Source organism: Macaca nemestrina, chromosome 2, assembly GCF_043159975.1.
Source record: "Macaca nemestrina isolate mMacNem1 chromosome 2, mMacNem.hap1, whole genome shotgun sequence".
Lineage (NCBI taxonomy): Eukaryota > Metazoa > Chordata > Mammalia > Primates > Cercopithecidae > Macaca > Macaca nemestrina.
Genome location: NC_092126.1, coordinates 110,409,090 through 110,428,550, shown reverse-complemented (window position 1 = coordinate 110,428,550; position 19,461 = coordinate 110,409,090). Strand labels below are relative to the sequence as shown.

The following is a 19,461-nucleotide window of genomic DNA, read 5'->3' as shown; positions in this document are numbered from 1 at the left end:
TATCTATCTATAATCTTAAAATTCTAGAAACCTAAGGAAAGAGATGAAATTATTTTCATCTCATTATCAGTTCCTTGAGATTCTGTTCTGTCTGCAAGACAAGCTGAGTAATTTTGAGTATAGTTTTAAACTACTGCCAAATAGGGTTTGGTGTGGTTAGTGGTTTAGTTATGAGTGACATAATACTTACTAGTGCTCTGATTATGTCTGTGATTTAGGGAGAAACTTTTTGTGGTCCTTATTTTCTTTCTAGATATGATACACCAACTTCTAAAAAGAAAGTACGAATTAAAGACCGCAATAAACTTTCTACAGAGGAACGCCGGAAGTTGTTTGAGCAAGAGGTGGCTCAACGGGAGGCTCAGAAACAACAGCAACAGATGCAGAACCTGGGAATGACATCACCACTGCCCTATGACTCTCTTGGTTATAATGCCCCACATCATCCCTTTGCTGGTTACCCACCAGGTTATCCCATGCAGGCCTATGTGGATCCCAGCAACCCTAATGCTGGAAAGGTGCTCCTGCCCACACCCAGCATGGACCCAGTGTGTTCTCCAGCTCCTTATGATCATGCTCAGCCCATGGTGGGACATTCTACAGAACCCCTTTCTGCCCCACCACCAGTACCAGTGGTGCCACATGTGGCAGCTTCTGTGGAAGTTTCCAGTTCCCAGTATGTGGCCCAGAGTGAAGGTGTAGTACACCAAGACTCCAGCGTTGCTGTCTTGCCAGTGCCGGCCCCCGGCCCAGTTCAGGGACAGAATTACAGTGTCTGGGATTCAAACCAGCAGTCTGTCAGTGTACAGCAGCAGTACTCTCCTGCACAGTCTCAAGCAACCATATATTATCAAGGACAGACATGTCCAGCAGTCTATGGTGTGACATCACCTTATTCACAGACAACTCCACCAATTGTACAGGTAACTAATTCTGAAACTTCGCTTTTCTGCTTTATGGTCTGTTCATGGGATGTTAGTTAAATCTGGTACAGGGGAGGAAGTCCTACCATGGACTACTTGCATATGTTGATGAACTTTATATGTATTGGTTATCTATTGTGTGAAATATTGCCAAAACTTGGCAGCTAAGACAATAGGTAAGTATTTTCTCACAGTTACCATGGGTCAGTAACTCAGAAGCAGCTTAGCAGGGTGGATCTGGCTCAGGGTTTTCCATGAAATTACAGTCAAGCCGTTAGTCATGGCTGCAATCATCTGAAGGCTGAACTAGATATAGAGGATTCACTTTCCAACTTACTCACACCGTTGTTAGCAGGCCTCTATTTCTGCCAAGGGAGAACCCTTCATCATGGTAATATTTTTGTGTTTTCTAAAATCATGGTCAGGCCAGGCCGTGGTAGCTTACACCTGCAATCTCAGCACTTTGGGAGGCCGAGGTGGACAGATCACCTGAAGTCAGGAGTTTGAGATCAGCCAGGCCAACATGGTGAAACCCCGTCTCTACTAAAAAATACAAAAAATTAGCTGGCAATGGTGGCTCATGCCTGTAATCCCAGCTACTTGGTAGGCTGAGGCAGGAGAATCACTTGAACCCGGGAGGCAGAGGTTGCAGTGACCCAAGATAGTGTCACTGTACTCCAGTCTAGACAACAGGGCGAGATGCCATCTCAAAAAATAAATAAAATCAAGTTTTGTTTTTTTTTTTTAATTATACAAGGCAAAACTTTTTTTTTTTTTTTTTTTTTTTTTTTTGAGATGGAGTCTCCTCTGTCGCCCAGGCTGGAGTGCAGTGGCGTGATCTCCGCTCACTGCAAGCTCCACCTCCTGGGTTCATGTTATTCTCCTGCCTCAGCCTCCCAAGTAGCTGGGACTACAGGTGCCCGCCACCATGCCTGGCTAATTTTTTTGTATTTTTAGTAGAGATGGGGTTTCACCGTGTTAGCCAGGATGGTCTCCATCTCCTGACCTCGTGATCCACCCACCTCGGCCTCCCAAAAGTGTTGGGATTACAGTCGTGAGGCACTGCGCCTGGCCGGCAGAACTTTTTTTTTTTTTTTTTTTTTTTTTTAAGAGATTAGGTCTTGCTCTGCCACCCAGGCTGGAGTACAGTGATGTGATCATAGCTGACTACAGCCTTAAACTCCTGGGCTCAAGTGATCTTCCCACCTCCCGAATAGCTGGGACTACACATGTGCATCACTGTACCCTGCTAATTTTTTTTAAAGAGATGGGGTCTCACTGTGTTGCCCAGGCTGGTCTTGAACTTCTGGCCTAGAGCAGTTCTCCTACCTTGGCCCTCCCAAAGTGTTGAGATTACGGGCATGAGCCACTGCGCCTGGCCAGCAGTACATTTAAAGCTGTAGACACAAAAATGTTCAAAGCATTATCATCACCGCATTTCTGTCTCTCTCCCAGCACTCCTTGTTGCCACTTAAAAATGAAGTATTGTGGATGTTAAAGACTCCCAACAATGTTTCCGGCACATAATACGTAGTATTAAACAGTAATTTTTACTTCTGTTCATGTTTTCATAATGAAGCTGTATTTAAAACATTTGTTAAAATGGCCATGACAAGGTATCCTGCTTTAATTACTAAAACCCTAACTGTTTTAACTACTTTCATTTTTTATGATCCTTTAAAGCACGTTTTATATATTTTATATATTTGTCTTGACTTGAGGTTTTTTATATCACGTTTTCCTACTTAAAATGATTTTTTTTTTTAAGATAGTAAGTCAGACTTTATTTAAGAGGAGCCAGAGGGGATAAGTATGGGGACCACTGTGGTGGGATCTTGGAGTAGGGGAAAGAGATTTGACTCAATTCCTTAAAATGATTCGTAACCACTTTTTCAAATTATTTACTATTGTACTATATGTGTGTGTACATATATATACACATACATAAATGTTTTAATGGGTATAATACCCTATTATATAGTCATCCACTTCACTGGGGGTAGTCATTTAAATGGAAAATTATTTTTCATAATTATAAATAGCATTCCATTAAACATGCTTATAGTTTTTTTCTGCTTTTTGTTTGTTGTTTGGTTTAAAATGACTGTTACATTGTTATAGAAGGCTAGTGAAAATATGGGCGTTATTGGTCATCAGGTATGAATTTTGTGGGGGTGTGTGTGTAGGGAGAGGGTATGTTTAATTCTGCCTCCTACAGAATGTTTTGGGTTTTGGTTTTGTTTTACTGTCAATTTGACTTGGATATGAGCCATATTCTTTCTTGGCCAAGCCATTAGTTTTGAGTTTTTCCCTAAAAATATGTGTCAGGGATACCGTAAAAATGGTTTACATCTCTCCTTATTCCTATCCTGAAATATGTCCTGTCTTAGCACTAGAGTCTAAGCAACAGCAATGAAAGGTATCCATTAAAGACAGTAAAGAGCTCACTGGTCATATGGTTTTTATTATAAAATTAAATCCATTTATTCCTTCCCAATGAGAAAAAAAAATTATTTTGGGTTTATTTGTTAGTCATAAGAGCCAAGCATCACAATTTACTCGCTTCTAGTCTTTCAGTCTGTCCCTATCAAGAAGTACTTACTGATTCCCTAATCTACTTTGTGTGTATTTAAGTAGTAGGTAAATGGGCTGTGATGGTTCAACTATCTTTCCATTCCTCCTGTGTGAGATTAGTTGATCAGATGATATTGGGCTTTGGGGTATTGAGAATCATAGAATATATTGTTAGTGTGTGTTTCGAGTCCTGGTTTATCGTTTACTGTGCATCCTAGAAACAGGCATTAATATTCTTGAGTCCTTGTTTTCTCATCTATAAAATGAACAGAATGCCTCAGGATGGTTTTGATTTGCATAAGATAAGGGATATTAATAATGATAGATTCAAAGCACCATATACCTTGATGGTTACTTACAGTTATACACATAGTTACCTTAATAGTATTGAGGGGAAATTATTGACAGTAATGGGCTATGAAATAACATATGGTCGGCCGGGCGCGGTGGCTCAAGCCTGTAATCCCAGCACTTTGGGAGGCCGAGATGGGCGGATCACGAGGTCAGGAGATCGAGACCATCCTGGCTAACACGGTGAAACCCCGTCTCTACTAAGAAATACAAAAAATAGCCCGGCGAGGTGGCAGCGCCTGTAGTCCCAGCTACTCGGGAGGCTGAGGCCGGAGAATGGCGTGAACCCGGGAGGCGGAGCTTGCAGTGAGCTGAGATCCGGCCACTGCACTCCAGCCTGGGCTACAGAGCGAGACTCCGTCTCAAAAAAAAAAAAAAAAAAGAAATAACATATGGTCATGTTCATCCTTCTGGTGTCTGGCCCTAAAAATCTGACCTCTAGGAGCCTTGAAGTCTGTGTTGTTGAAGCCCAGTGTAGTGTTAACCATACAGCATGGCTACTCAGAGTTCACAAGCTGTGATAACCTTGGTGGTGAAGTAATATGTAACATGATATAATATACATTTATGTCTGTGTATCTACATATTCGGTATCTTTAATATTTGGAGCAATTGTGTTATCAGAGGTGACTGATTTTTTTTACACAACTGCATACTAAACAGAAAAGCTCAATTTTAACAGAGGTCATGTAATTTGTAGTGGTCTTGTGACACTAATAAGTGACTTATTCTCACAGAGTTATTCTAAATTACATCTCAAGAGTTTGAGTGCTTAGACTGTAATTTTTCATTTTAGGTTGGTTCAAAAATAGTCATGGCTTTTACTGTGAAAAATGGTGAAAACTACTTTTGTACTGACCTAATATAAAGTGAAGTGATTCAGATATAAAGTAATTTAATGATTTTTTATTCTTCTAGAAGTGGTGACAGAAAAATTGTATTTTTCCCTCTAAAACCTATTGGACCTTCTTAGATTTATTCTGTAATTCCCATTAGAAATCACATTTTAGGCCGGGCGCGGTGGCTCAAGCCTGTAATCCCAGCACTTTGGGAGGCCGAGGTGGGCGGATCACAAGGTCAGGAGATCGAGACCACAGTGAAACCCCGTCTCTACTAAAAATACAACAAATTAGCCGGGCGCGGTGGCGGGCGCCTGTAGTCCCAGCTACTCAGGAGGCTGAGGCAGGAGAATGGCGTGAACCCAGGAGGCGGAGCTTGCAGTGAGCCGAGATCGCGCCACTGCACTCCAGCCTGGGCAACAGCGTGAGACTCCGTCTCAAAAAAAAAAAAAAAAAAAAAAAAAAAAAAAAAAAAAAAGAAATCACATTTTAGCTGGGCGCAGTGGCTCATGCCTGTAATCCCAGCACTTTGGGAGGCCAAAGCGGGTGGATCACGAGGTCAGGAGATCGAGACCATCCTGGCTAACGTGGTGAAACCCCATCTCTACTAGAAATACAAAAAAAATTAGCCGGGCATGATGGCGGGCCCCTGTAGTCCCACCTACTCAGGAGGCTGAGGCAGGAGAATGGCAAGAACCCGGGAAGCGGAGCTTGTGTGTGCTGAGATCACGCCACTGCACACCAGGCTGGGCGACAGAGCAAGACTCTGTCTCAAAAAAAAAAAAAAAAAAAAAAAAAGCACATTTTAGGCCCAGCATGGTGGCTCACTTCTGTAATGCCAGCACTTTTGAAGGCCAAGGTGGGCGGATCATCTGAGGTCAGGAGTTCAAGACCAGCCTGGCCAATGTGGTGAAACCCCATCTCTGCAAAAATTAGCTGGGCATGATGGCGGGTGTCTGTAATCCCGGCCACTGGGGAGGCTGAGGCAGGAGAATCATTTGAAACCTGGGAGGCAGAGGTTGCAGTGAACCAAGATTGCACCATTGAACTCTAGCCTGGGAGACAGAGCGAGACTCCGTCCCCCAAAAAAGTCACAGTTGAAAGATACTTCTAGCGGATATATATTTGAGAAACTAGCATTTTTGTAAAATTTTTTCTTCTTCTTCTTTTTTTTTTTTTTTTTTTTTTTTTGGAGATAGTGTCTGACTCTTATCACCCAGGCTAGAGTGCAGTGGCGCAATCTCGGCTCAAGATAGTGTCTGACTCTTATCACCCAGGCTAGAGTGCAGTGGCGCAATCTCGGCTCACTGCAACCTCTGCCTCCCAGGTTCAAGAGATTCTCCTGCCTGAGCCTCACTAGTAGCTGGGATTACAGGTGTGCACTACCACTCCCAGCTAATTTTTTGTATTTTTAGTAGAGACAGGGTTTTGCCATGTTGGTCAGGCTGGTCTCGAATTCCTGACCTCAGGTGATCCTCCTGCCTCGGCCTCCCGAAGTGCTGGGATTACAGGCTTGAACCACCATGCCTGGCCTCATTTGTGTAATTTTAAGTCATTTGAATGAGCGTGCTCTTCAAATCTCATACAGGTTTTTCAGCCGGGCGTGGTGGCTCACATCTGTAATCCCAGCACTTTGAGAGGCTGCAGCAGGAAGATCACTTGAACCCAGGAGTTTGAAACCAGCTTGGGTAACATAGTGAGACCCTGTCTCTACAAAAAGTAAACAAAATTAGCCGAGTGTGGTGGCACATGCCTGTGGTCCTAGCTATTTGGGAGGGCTGAGGTGGAAAGATTGCTTAAATACAGGAGGTTGAGGCTGCAGTAAGCCAAGATTGTGCCATTGCACTCCAGCCTGGGTACAGAAAAACAAACATTCATGTTTTTCTGTGATTCAGAAAAAATAAAACAAAAATCTCATGTAGTTTTTTCCTTAGCAAATAGATAAGTCACATGATAATATGTACATGTCTCACAAACGTGTATATCTTCTGCATTATTCCAGTCATACTGCAAATCGCTTTCCCTTCTTGGTTTATAGAAACCAAATTCATACTGTTAAAAGCCTAGAAGTCTTTTTTTAAAAAATAAGTAGATACTGCTGTTGTTATCTCCCAGCCAGCATTTGGAAGTGGTCTTCTAAACCACAGCTTTATTCCATATGAATCAAATACTAGTGTCTGCATAATGAGCCTTACTTAAACATCCAATCTTGTCAGAAAAATTATTCATGAATATATTGTCAATGATGGCCAAAGAAATTTTGTCCTCCAAAATAGTAGCAGTTTTCTATTGTACATTTGGATGATTGACTTCCTGGTGACTCTAGAAATAACATGTTTTATCGTGGTGAATTTTTTTTTTTCCCCCAAAATTAGAGTTTGAACTAGCTTTTTTCTTGTTTTATAAAATCAGAATATCAGAATATTAAATGTTCACACTCGGAATATGTGAGGTAATTATGAAATCTATTCTATTCCAAGTAAGTGAAGGTACCAGTAGTAGGAAATGAAGTCAAAGAAGTTACAATAGGGTCTTAGGAGGAGCTTTAAGAGGATTTTTGGCTGTTAGACTGAGTAATGTGGAAATCCACTGAAGTAGTTAGAAGTGAATAAAGCATGATCTGAGATGTTTTGAGAGGATTACTGGCTGCTCTGGGTAAAAGAGATTGCAGGAGTCAAGGGCAAAAGTAGGAGACTGGCCAGGCATGGTGGCTCATGCCTATAATCTAAGCACTTTGGGAGGCCGAGGTGGGAGGATTACTTGAGCCTAGTAGTTTGAGATCAGCCTGGGTAACATGGCAAAACCTCATCTTTACAAAAAATAGAAAAATTAGTTGGATGTGGTAGCATGCTCCTGTAGTCCCAGCTACTCAGGAGGCTGAGGCAGGAGGATCATCTGAGCCCACGAGGTCAAGGCTGTTGTGAGCCTCGATGGCAACACTGCATTCCAGCCTCGGTAACAGAGTGAGACCTTGTCACAGAAAAAAAAAAAAAAAGTAGGGAGACAAATAATGGTCATGGCAAGAGAATATGGTCACTTGCACATGGTATGAGTAGAGGGATAAGAAAATAGGCCAGGTACAGTGGCTCACATCTATAATCCCAGCAGTTTGGGAAGCCGAGGTGTGGGGATCACTTGAAGTCAGGAGTTCAAGACCAGCCTGGCCAACATGGTGAAACCTTGTCTCTACTAAAAATACAAAAAAATTAGGTGGGCTTGGTGGTGCACGCCTGTAATCCCAGCTACTCAGGAGGCTGAGGCAGGAGAATTGCTTGAACCCAGGCGGCAGAGGTTACAATGAGTTGAGATCGCACCACTGCACTTCAGCCTGGGTGACAGAGCGAGACTCTGTCTCAAAAAAAAAAAAAAGAGAGAGAGAAAATGTGTACAGGTTGAGTATCCCTTATCTGTAATGCTTCGGACCTGAAGTGTTTTGTATTTTGGATTTTTTCAGATTTGGGAATACTTACATTATATATACTTAGTGATTGAGCATCCCTAAGCCAAAATCCAAAGTATTCCAGTGAGTATTTCCTTTGAGCACCATGTGGACACTCAAAAAGTTTCATATTTTATAGCATTTAGGATTTCTGATTAGGGAAATCAGAAATGTCTATGCTCAACCTGTACATAAATACAATCATGTACCAGGCAATGGCATTTTGGACAACAACAGATGGCATTTATGACAGTGATCCTCGTAAAATTATTATGGAGGTGAAAAATTCTTCTGGCCTTGTGACATCTTGATGATCCTGACTTTGTGTAAGCGTAGGGTAATGTGTGTGTTTATGTCTTAGTTTTTGTTTTTTTATGTTGATACAAATAGGTGTGCATATTTTCAGGGTACATGTGATAATCATATAATTAGTAAAAATCAGTGTATTGAGATATCCATCACCATAAATATTTGTCTTTATGCTAGAAACATTCAATTATTCTCTTCTAGCTGTTTTGAAATATACAATAAGATTATTGTAAAGTATATGCCGGGTGCGGTGGCTCACGCTTATAATCCCAGCACTTTGGGAGGCCGAGGCAGGTGGATCACCTGAGGTCGGGAGTTCAAGACCAGCCTGACCAACATGGAGAAACCCCGTCTCTACTAAAAATACAAAATTAGCCGGGGTGGTGGCACATGCCTGTAATCCCAGCTACTCAGGAGGCTGAGGCAGGAGAATCGCTTGAACCCGGGAGGCGGAGGTTGTGGTGAGCCGAGATCGCGCCATTGCACTCCAGCCTGGGCAAAAAGAGCGAAACTCTGTCTCAAAAAAAAAAAAAAGATTATTGTAAAGTATAGATACCTTATTGATCTATCAAATACTTGGTCCTGTTTCCTCTATCAAACTGTATGTTTTTCCCATATATATATATGGGAAAAACTTATAGAGTAAGTTTATATATATAAGAAAAGCTTATAAATAGATGTAAAAATATATAAACTTATAAGTTTATATATGTAAGTATATATATATATATATATATATATTTAGAAAAAACTTATAGAATAAAAATAAGGATACAAAGAAAATATTTGGGCCGGGCGTGGTGGCTCACGCCTGTAATCCCAGCACTTTAGGAGGCCGAGGCGGGCGGATCACGAAGTCAGGAGATTGAGACCATCCTGGCTAACACGGTGAAACCCTGTCTCTACTAAAAATACAAAAAATTAGCCGGACGTAGTGGTGCGTGCCTGTAGTCCCAGCTACTCGGAGACTGAGGCAGGAGAATGGAGGAGCTTGCATTGCAGTGAGCCGAGATCACGCCATTGCACTCCAGCCTGGGTGACAAAGTAAGACTCTGTCTCAAAAAAAAAAAAAGTAAAGAAAATATTTGGCCCAGTGTGTTGTCTCACATCTGTAATCCCAACAGTCTGGGAGGCCAAGGCAGGAGAATCACTGGAACACAAGAGTTCAAGACCAGCCTAGACAACATAACGAAACCCTGTTTCTACAAATTTGTTTTTAATTAGCTGGGCATGGTAGCACATACTTGGGAGGCTGAGATGGGAGGATTGCTTCAGTCCAGGAGTTCAAGGCTACAGTAAGCTATGATCACACTACTGCGTTCTAGCCTGGGTGACAGAACGAGACTCTATTTAAAAAAATATATAGGCCGGGCGTGGCGGCTCACACCTGTAATCCCAGCACTTTGGGAGGCCAAGGTGGGCGGATCACAAGGTCAGGAGATCCAGACCATCCTGGCCAACATGGTGAAACCCCGTCTCTATTAAAATACAAAAAATTAGTTGAGCGTGGTGGCATGCACCTGTAGTCCCAGGTACTCGGGAGGCTGAGGCAGGAGAATCGCTTGAACCCAGGAGGTGGAGGTTGCAGTGAGCCAAGATTGCACCACTGCATTCCAGCCTGGCGACAGAGCAAGATTCCTTCTAGAATTGCATGAACCAGGGAAGAGGTTGTTTATATAGCTGTAGAATGTGTTTGTATTTTAAGATAAGTGTTACAAAAGAGTTAAAAAGTTGAAAAAATTTAAGTTTATAAAGTAAAATAGTTATAATAAGTTACAGTTAATTTATTAAGAAAGAAAAACGTTTTATAAATAAACTTAGTGTAACCTAACTTTATATAGCCCAGTGTTTATAGTCTATAGTAGTGTACGGTAATGTCCTAGGCCTTCGTATTCACTCACTCACCACTCACTTACTCAAAGCAACTTCCAGTCCTGCAAGCTTTGTTTATGGTTAGTGTCCTATACAGGTGTACCATTTAAATTTTTTTTTTTTTTTTTTTTGAGATGGAGTCTCGCTTTGTCATCCAGGCTGGAGTGCAATGGCGCCATCTTGGTTCACTGCAACCTCCGCACCCCGGGTTCAAGTGATTCTTCTGCCTCAGCCTCCTGAGGAGCTGGGACTACAGGCACCTGCCACCATGCCTGGCTAATTTTTTGTATTTTTGGTAGAGATGGGATTTCACCGTGTTAGCCAGGCTGGTCTCGATGATCTGACCTCGTGATCTGCCCACCTTGGCCTCCCAAAGTGCTGGGATTACAGGCGTAAGCCCCTGTGCCCGGCTTAAAAAATTTTTATACTGTATTTTTACTGTACCTTTTCCATGTTTAAATGTGTTTAGACACATAGATACTGTTACGTTATAATTGCTTACAAGTCTTTATTACAGAAACGTGCTGTACAGGTTTGTAGCCTAGGAACAACAGGCTATACCATATAAGCCCAGGTATCTAATAGATTTGTGAAGTACACTGTATGATATGTAAGTACCTCATACACTTAGTAGGTTTGTGAAAGTACATTTTATGATGTTACCACAACAATGAAATCTCCTAACAATGCATTTCTCAGAAAGTACCCCCTTGTTAAGCAGTACATGACTGTACATTTTCCTCTCAGGCTTTGTGATACTATTCTGATGATAATTCTGCCTTAACAATTAACGTTTTTCAGTCTGGTTTATTATCTGAGTAGATTAAGCTGATCCAGAATACCAGATTAGGTATTCTTTTCCTTTTTCCTGTGTCCTGTCAGTAATTACTCATCCAGAAACCTGCTAGGTAGCTGCATTGCCTGTTCAGACTACTTGAGTTTTTACTGGTATCATTTGGAGTTATATTTTATATTTTGAGTACTTACCGTTTAATGTTTCAGAATCATTTTACCTGCTAGAATCTCAGTCCATAGGAGCAAAATCTCTCCTTAAGTACAGGATACATGTCTATTCAATTCCTTAGCAGTCACCACCTCTTAGGACAGCAAGGCTATTTTTCAGTCTTCTTGTCACCTCTTCTTTTTTTTTTGAGACGGAGTCTCGCTCTGTGTCCCAGGCTGGAGTGCAGTGGCCGGATCTCAGCTCACTGCAAGCTCCGCCTTCCTGGTTTACGCCATTCTCCGGCCTCAGCCTCCCGAGTAGCTGGGACTACAGGCGCCCGCCACCTCACCCGGCTAGTTTTTTTTGTATTTTTTAGTAGAGATGAGGTTTCACCGGGTTAGCCACCTCTTCTTCTTTAAGCAGATTTTCTATGCTTGAGAAATAATTACAGAGTAGGTATAAGCCCTAGTATAGTACTTATTTCTTATGAAACTCCAGGTATAGGCAGTACTTGGTTTTGATGGTGGTCAGCACTAAATGAGATGATGTATGTTAAGGGGCTTCTTGTATTATAGAATACTGTATAAGTTAGTGTGTGGTGAGAATTTCAGATGCATTGATTCTGCTGTCTTTCTGCCAAGGAGTTTTATTATAGAAGACTACAAAAAGCTAACACAAAAGGTAGCTTAAAATTTGATCATCTTATTTACAATGATTCACACCCTTTGACCTTTTCTGGTCCAAACAACCTGTTATTACAAGTTGGTAGCAAAAGACTTCCTTCAGAGCAGTGTGGCATTGTTTCTTGTATGTCCCAGGAGCAACACTTCATTGTTTTTTGCTTATAGAAACTGTCTGTTTAATTTTCAATGTCATTCCAATGTCATTGAAAGCTAAACAATTGGAGACTTTCTATGAACAATAAAAAGAAAAAAAAAGTTTTTTATTTTCTTATGATAAAGTAAAATCTAAGTAAATGAAGAGGGAATTAGTCAAAACAGAAACCTTGGTGTTTGAAACAAAAAAATTGTTTTACACATTTATGTCCAAATATATATTTAAAAAATTTAAAAATGTTATGGGTATATCTTTAAGATTGTGCCATCTTGGAAGTCAGTCTGTTTATTAAAGTGACAAAAGTTTAAATTATTGATTTCTTCATTTTATCTTTTAGAGTTATGCCCAGCCAAGTCTTCAGTATATCCAGGGGCAACAGATTTTCACAGCTCATCCACAAGGAGTAGTGGTACAGCCAGCCGCAGCAGTGACTACAATAGTTGCACCAGGACAGCCTCAGCCCTTGCAGCCAGTAAGAAATATTTCCAGTTGTTAAAACTCATTGACTGTCTACTTTGTCTTTAGAAGGTTTTCTTTTTGGTTTGGTTTGGTTTCGGGTTTTATTTTTGGGTTCTTTTTCACATGTTCTTTGTTTGTTTATTTATAAATAAAAATTTTTTTTATTTTGTTTGTTTATTTACTTATTTTGAGACAGAGTCTCGCTCTGTCACCCAGGCTGGAGTTCAATGGCACAGTCTTGGCTCACTGCAGCCTCCACCTCCTGGGTTAAAGCGTTTCTCCTGCCTCAGCCACTTGAGTAGCTGGGATTACAGGTGCGCGCCACCACGCTCGGCTAATTTTGTATTTTTGGTAGAGACAGAGTTTCCAGTGTTGACCAGGCTGGTCTTGAACTCCTGATCTCAGGTGATCCACCCACCTCGGCTTCCCAAAGTGCTGGGATTATAGGCATGAGCCACCACACCCGGCCCGTTTTTAAATTTGGATAGCCACCAAATTCACCTGAGCACCCTGAGGGCATGAACTTAACCATTTTGTAAAAAAAAAAAAAAAATTTTTAATTCTGTGGAATATATAGTTCTGTTAATATATATTTTGCTTCGCACCTGTAGTCCCAGCTACTCAGGAGGCTGAGACAGGAGAATGGCGTGAACGTGGGAGGTGGAGCTTGCAGTGAGCTGAGATCGCACCACTGTACTCCAGCCTGGGCGACAGAGAGAGACTGTGTCTCAAAAAAAAAAAAAAAAGCTCCTAGGATCCTTTTTATTTGTTGTTTACCCTGACCTTGTATTTTTATATTTTGCTATGAATTTTTGAAGTAATAATTTTCTTTTTTTGTTGTTGTTGTTTACTCTGTCGCCTAGGCTGGAGTGCAGTGACACGATCTTGGGTTTGAGTGAGTCTCCTGCCTCAGCCTCCTGAGTAGCTGGAACTACAGGTGTGCATCACTGTGCCCAGCTAATTTTTTTTTTTTTTTTTTTAAGAGACGGAGTCTTGCTCTGTCACCCAGGCTGGAGTGCAGTGGCACGATCTCGGCTCACTGCAAGCGCTGCCTCCTGGGTTCACACCATTCTCCGGCCTCAGCCTCCCGAGTAGCTGGGACTACAGGTGCCTGTCACCACGCCCGGCTAATTTTTGTATTTTTAGTAGAGACGGGGTTTCACTGTGTTAGCCAGGATGGTCTCAATCTCCTGACCTCATGATCTGCCCACCTTGGCCTCCCAAAGTTCTGGGATTACAGGCGTGAGTCACTGCGCCCGACCTTAATATTTGTATTTTTAGATACGGGGTTTTACCATGTTGGCCGGGCTGGTCTCAAACTCCTGACCTCATGATCCTCCCGCATAGGCCTCCCAAAAGGTGTTGGGATCACAGGCGTGAGCCATCGCACCTGGCCGAAGTAATAATTTTCTAGACCAGCTATCTATTAGTATTTACCACTTACAGGTTGAGTATCCCTTATCTGAGCTTCAGGGGACCAGAAGTATTTCACATTTCAGAATTTTATGGATTCTGGAATATCTGCATTATAATTATCGCTTGAGCATCCCTAATTTGAAAATCTGTAACTTGAAATGTTCCAATAAGCATTTCCTTTGAACATGGCCTTTGAGTGTCATGTCAGCACTCAAGATGTTTTGTATTTTTGTATTAGGGCTGCTTAACCTGTACTAGAATATGATACTGTACTAGTCACCATGGACTAGGCATGTAGAATTGTGTGATATACTTCACTATACATGTTGTACAATGTTTTTAAAAAAAATTTTATACAATGTTTAATATTAAGATAAGCTTTTGGTATTCTGCAACATATGTAGGAGGATATGGTGAAATCTCAAAGTGGTGTTGTTGTTTTCAGATAAAGTGGAAAATAAGAGGTTGGCATGGGAAACAATTGAAAAACTAAACAGAATAGCATGGTCAAATCAGCACTTTAGAACACTGACAGTTCTGGAGAAAGCTCTCATAGCAATCTAGCAATTGATGGTGGCTTTAGACAGGATTAGTGAAGATGGACTAAAAATACTGTATGTGAAACAACAGGACAATAAGATAATGCGTACTTAGAGCAGATGTTTGAGTAGTTGTTATGAGTTGAGCCCTTCTAGGCTTTTTTTTTTTTTTTGAGATGGAGTCTTGCTTTGTTGCCCAGGAGGAAGTGCAGTGGTTTGATCTCAGCTCACTGCAACCTCCGCCTCCCAGGTTCAGGCAATTCTCCTGCCTCAGCCTCCTGAATAGCTGGGATTACAAGTGCACACCACCACACCCGGCTAATATTTTTGTATTTTTAGTAGAGACAGGGTTTCACCATGTTGGCCAGGATGGTCTCAAACTCCTGACTGCATGAGCCACTGTGCTCGGCTGACTAGGCATTTTTAATACAAACATAAATAAGTTTCCATTTGTATTCTTAAAGCTGATCTTTCAAATAAGAGAGAGATGATGGTCACAAGAGAAAATGATGACTACACTAAAAATAGAGTTTTGTGTTGGGAATAAGTACTAAATGGTTTGGAATATATATTTTTTTCTTTTTTGCCTTAAACTATTAAGATATAAATGGTTTAGAATATTAAGTGACACAGAAGCTTGGGGAAAAGAGGTCACTTTATAAGCTAAAGGATGGGTTAATGGAGGAATTGAAACTTAAGCTGGGCCAAAAAACCCCAGCTAGGTGAAATAAGAGTAAAGAAGAGTATACACAAAGCAAGAATGCTCAAAGACCCATATTTGCTTAAAAAGTGAACACATTTTATCTGAGCCTGGGGTCTTCAGGTTCCTCTTTAACTATGCAAGTAAAGGTAAAGCTGAAAAAAGTATTCTTCATTAATAGGCTTGAAAGAAGGAACGAGTATATATTCTTGTGATTGCTAGTCTGCTAGGGCTGCTGTAGCAAAATACCACAGAGTGAGTGGATTAAATAACAGAAATTTTCTCACAGTTCTTGAGGCTGGAAGTCCAAGATCAAGGTGTCAGCAGTGTTGGTTTCTCCTGAGGCCTATCTCCTTGGCTTGTAAATGGCTACCTTCTTGCTGTATATGGCTTTTCTCTGCGAGTGTCCTCTGGTGTCACTTCTCTTCTTTTTTTTTTTTTTTTTTTTTTAAGAAGGAGTCTCGCTCTGTCACCCAGGCTGGAGTGCAGTGGCGCGATCTCTGCTCACTGCAAGCTCCGCCTCCTGGGTTCACCCCATTCTCCTGCCTCAGCCTCCTGAGTAGCTGGGACTACAGGCGCCCACCACCACGCCCGGCTAATTTTTTTTTGTATTTTTAGTAGAGACGGGGTTTCACTGTGTTAGCCAGGATGGTCTTGATCTCCTGACCTCGTGATCCGCCCACCTCGGCCTCCCAAAGTGCTGGGATTACAGGCGTGAGCCACCGTGCCCGGCCGACTTCTCTTCTAATAAGGACACCATCCTATTAGATAAAGTCCTCACTCTTATGACTTCATTAATCTTAATTAGCTCTTTACAGGCCCTGTGTCCCAATAACAGTCACAGCAGGATTAGGGCTTCAACATACATGTTTTGGGGAAACAAAAATCAGTCCATAAGTGATTTTGAGGGTTTTATGTTTTTCAGAATGTGGCACTAATATTTTATAGTTTTGAGGTTTCAAGTACAGAAAAAATATAATGGATAAATGTTAACATTCTGTCATATTTGCTTCTCAGGGGTTTTTTTGGTTTTTCTTTTTTTTTTTTTTTTTTCAGATAAAGATATTTCTGGAGCCCATTTAGTTAATTGGCATCCAGCAGTTGATGTGCCTTAGAATTGGTGTTTTAAAGCTGAAAAATGCTGCTCTATATGATAAACTGCTGGCTGTTTTTTAATATGGTATTTTGGATGGTAAACTTAGAGCCAACTGTCAATTTTCTGATAACTCTGTAAAACTCTTTATATATACTGTCCCTTATTTCCTAGATTGTACCTTTCCTTTATCCTTTTTTTAAGAGGAGGTAGATGTACATTTTTGCTTTTTTTTTTTTTTTTTTTTTTTTTTTTTTGAGGCGGAGTCTCGCTCTGCCGCCCAGGTTGGAGTGCAGTGGCCGGATCTCAGCTCACTGCAAGCTCCGCCTCCCGGGTTCACGCCATTCTCCGGCCTCAGCCTCCCGAGTAGCTGGGACTACAGGCGCCCGCCACCTCGCCCGGCTAGTTTTTTGTATTTTTAGTAGAGACAGGGTTTCACCGTGTTAGCCAGCATGGTCTCGATCTCCTGACCTCGTGATCCGCCCGTCTCGGCCTCCCAAAGTGCTGGGATTACAGGCTTGAGCCACCGCGCCCGGCCCATTTTTGCATATTTAAGTGGACTATTTTGTCCTATTCAGCCAGATTAAGAGAGATATCACTGATCAAAAATGTGTGTGTTTTCTTTGTAGTCTGAAATGGTTGTGACAAATAATCTCTTGGATCTGCCGCCCCCCTCTCCACCCAAACCAAAAACCATTGTCTTACCTCCCAATTGGAAGACAGCCCGAGATCCAGAAGGGAAGATTTATTACTACCATGTGATCACAAGGTAAGAAGAGCTGTATGGGCATTCCCATGTCTACTTTTACTTGATCAAAGAAGTTGCCACTATAAGGGGAGTTTTACAGTTGTAAACTTCTTGTCATTAGCTGTTCACTGCACTTGAAGGCGCTGGATTTCCAGAATTACATCTTAAATGTATTTTAGACCTTAGACTTTGGTTCTTTTTTTATTTGTTTTAGTGGTTTTTTTTTTTTTTGAGGCGGAGTTTGGCTCTCTCTCCCAGGCTGGAGTGCAGTGGCCGGATCTCAGCTCACTGCAAGCTCCGCCTCCCGGGTTTACGCCATTCTCCTGCCTCAGCCTCCCGAGTAGCTGGGACTACAGGCGCCCGCCACCTCGCCCGGCTAGTTTTTTTTTTTTTTTGTATTTTTTAGTAGAGACGGGGTTTCACCATGTTAGCCAGGATGGTCTCGATCTCCTGACCTCGTGATCCGCCCGTCTCGGCCTCCCAAAGTGCTGGGATTACAGGCTTGAGCCACCGCGCCCGGCCGTTTTAGTGTATTTTTATTTTATTTATTTTGTCACGCAGGCTGGAGTACAGTGGTGTGATCTCGACTCACTGCAACCTCTGTCTCCCGTGGTCAAGTGATTCTCATGCCTCAGCCTCCCCCAGTAGCTGGGATTTCAGGCATATACCACCATGCCTGGCTAATTTTTGTGTTCTTAGCGGAGATGGGATTTCACCTTGTTGGTCAGGCTGGTCTCGAACTCCTGACCTCAGGTGATCCACCTGCCTTGGCCTCCTAAAGTGTTGGGATTGAGCCACCGCATCCGCCAGTTTTGGTGTATTTTTAATCCACAAGACTCTTGGAGAAAGCTAAGGAGATTTTTTAAATGTTTCTTCATCTAATATTGTAAAGTATCAGGGGTCACAGACATCTTTTCTGTAAAAGGCCAGAAAATAAATATTTTAGGTTTTGCCAGCCAAGCAGTCTGTATCATAGCTACTCAACTCTGCTGTTGAATTTTTTTACTGACAGCACTCTTCTATTTCCAGATTAAATAGCTAGATTGTTTATCCTTGACACATATTATTTACGCTTGTTATAGAAAGCAAATATAGTAGAAAAGTACTAAAAAGGAAGTATAATTACTGGAGCTGCCACTACTCAGAGATAACTAATGTTTTTAAAATACCTTTTAGACAGATAGCTTTATGTAGGTATATGTACTTTGTGTGTGTGTGTGTGTGTGTGTATATATATACACTCATCTCTATACTCTTACGTAAATTGTTAAGATACATGTTTTTGTAGTCTGCTTTATTTACTAATCTGTTTTATAGAGCTTTATCAGTTAACATAGAACTATGGAATTTTTTCTTTAAAAAAATTTTTTTTTCTTTTTTTTGTAGAGACAGAGTCTTGCTTTGTTGCCCAGACTGATCTTCACGAACTCGTGGCTTCAAGCGATCCTCCCACCTAAGCCTCCCAAAATGCTGGGATGACAGGCGTGAGGCACCACACCCAGCTACAACTGTTAGTTTTAGTAATTGTTTATACTTTGTTGCAGGGCTGGCAAACTATGCCCACAGGCCACTTGTTTTGGCAAATAAAGTTTTATTGGAACACAACCATGCACATTTGCTTACAAATTGTCTACGGTTGCTTTCACACTACAATGACAGAGTAGTTGTGATAGAAACCATATGGCTCACAGGTCAAAATATTTATCATCTAATCATTTACAGAGAAAGTTTGCCAACCCCTGCTCTATTGTATAGCTATATCAAATTGTATTTAACTCACTCTGATTGAGAGGTCTTCACTATTTTATATGTAACTATAACCCTGGACATCCTTAGGGACACTAATCTTACTGCTTCTTCAAGAGGGTACCTAGAAGTGGAATTGTTGGGCAAAACAGGTACACGTTTTAAATTGAGAAATATTGTCAGCTTACCATTAAACAATAGTTTGTATCAATTTGGACTCTCACAAAAAAAAAAGTGTATAAGTTCCTTTTAGTCACGTACAGCAGCTCATGCCTGTAATCCTGATGCTTTGGGAGGCTGGGGCAGGAGGATCGCTTGAGCCCAAGAGTTTGAGACCAGCTTGGGCACCATAGTGAAACCCCATCTCTACAAAAAGTACAAAATTAGCTGGGCATGGTGGTGTGCACCTGTAGTCACAACTAGTTGGGAGACTGAGGCAAGAGGATCACTTGAGGCAGGAGGTCAGATCTGTAGTGAGCCATGATTGTGCCACTGCATTCTGGGCTGGGTGACAGAGCAAGACCTTGTCTCCAAAAAAAAAAAAAAAATCCTTTTCCATCATGTCCTCTCTTTTAACCTTGCAAGTCTAACAGGTGGGAAATATTTTTATTTTCAGTTATTTTACTATTGAGATGGGATGTCTTCGTTGGATTGTTGGTCATTTGTATCTTTT

General features: G+C 41.5%; 1 protein-coding gene across 7 annotated transcripts in view; it reads left to right on the top strand.

Moving 5' to 3' along the window:
• The window catches only part of LOC105480624 (SET domain containing 2, histone lysine methyltransferase), a 152,977-nt gene that overhangs the window by 111,836 nt on the left and 21,680 nt on the right, over window positions 1-19,461 (top strand). For 6 of the 7 annotated variants that reach the window (XM_071091569.1, XM_071091572.1, XM_071091571.1 and 3 more), the window contains 3 exons: window positions 254-923; window positions 12,425-12,559; window positions 16,924-17,063. In XM_071091569.1, the coding sequence (XP_070947670.1) occupies window positions 254-923; window positions 12,425-12,559; window positions 16,924-17,063 (945 nt within the window). Of the gene's footprint in view, window positions 1-253; window positions 924-12,424; window positions 12,560-16,923; window positions 17,064-18,428; window positions 18,553-19,461 lie in introns of all 7 variants that reach the window. The other variant, XR_011620032.1, reaches the window with a different exon arrangement.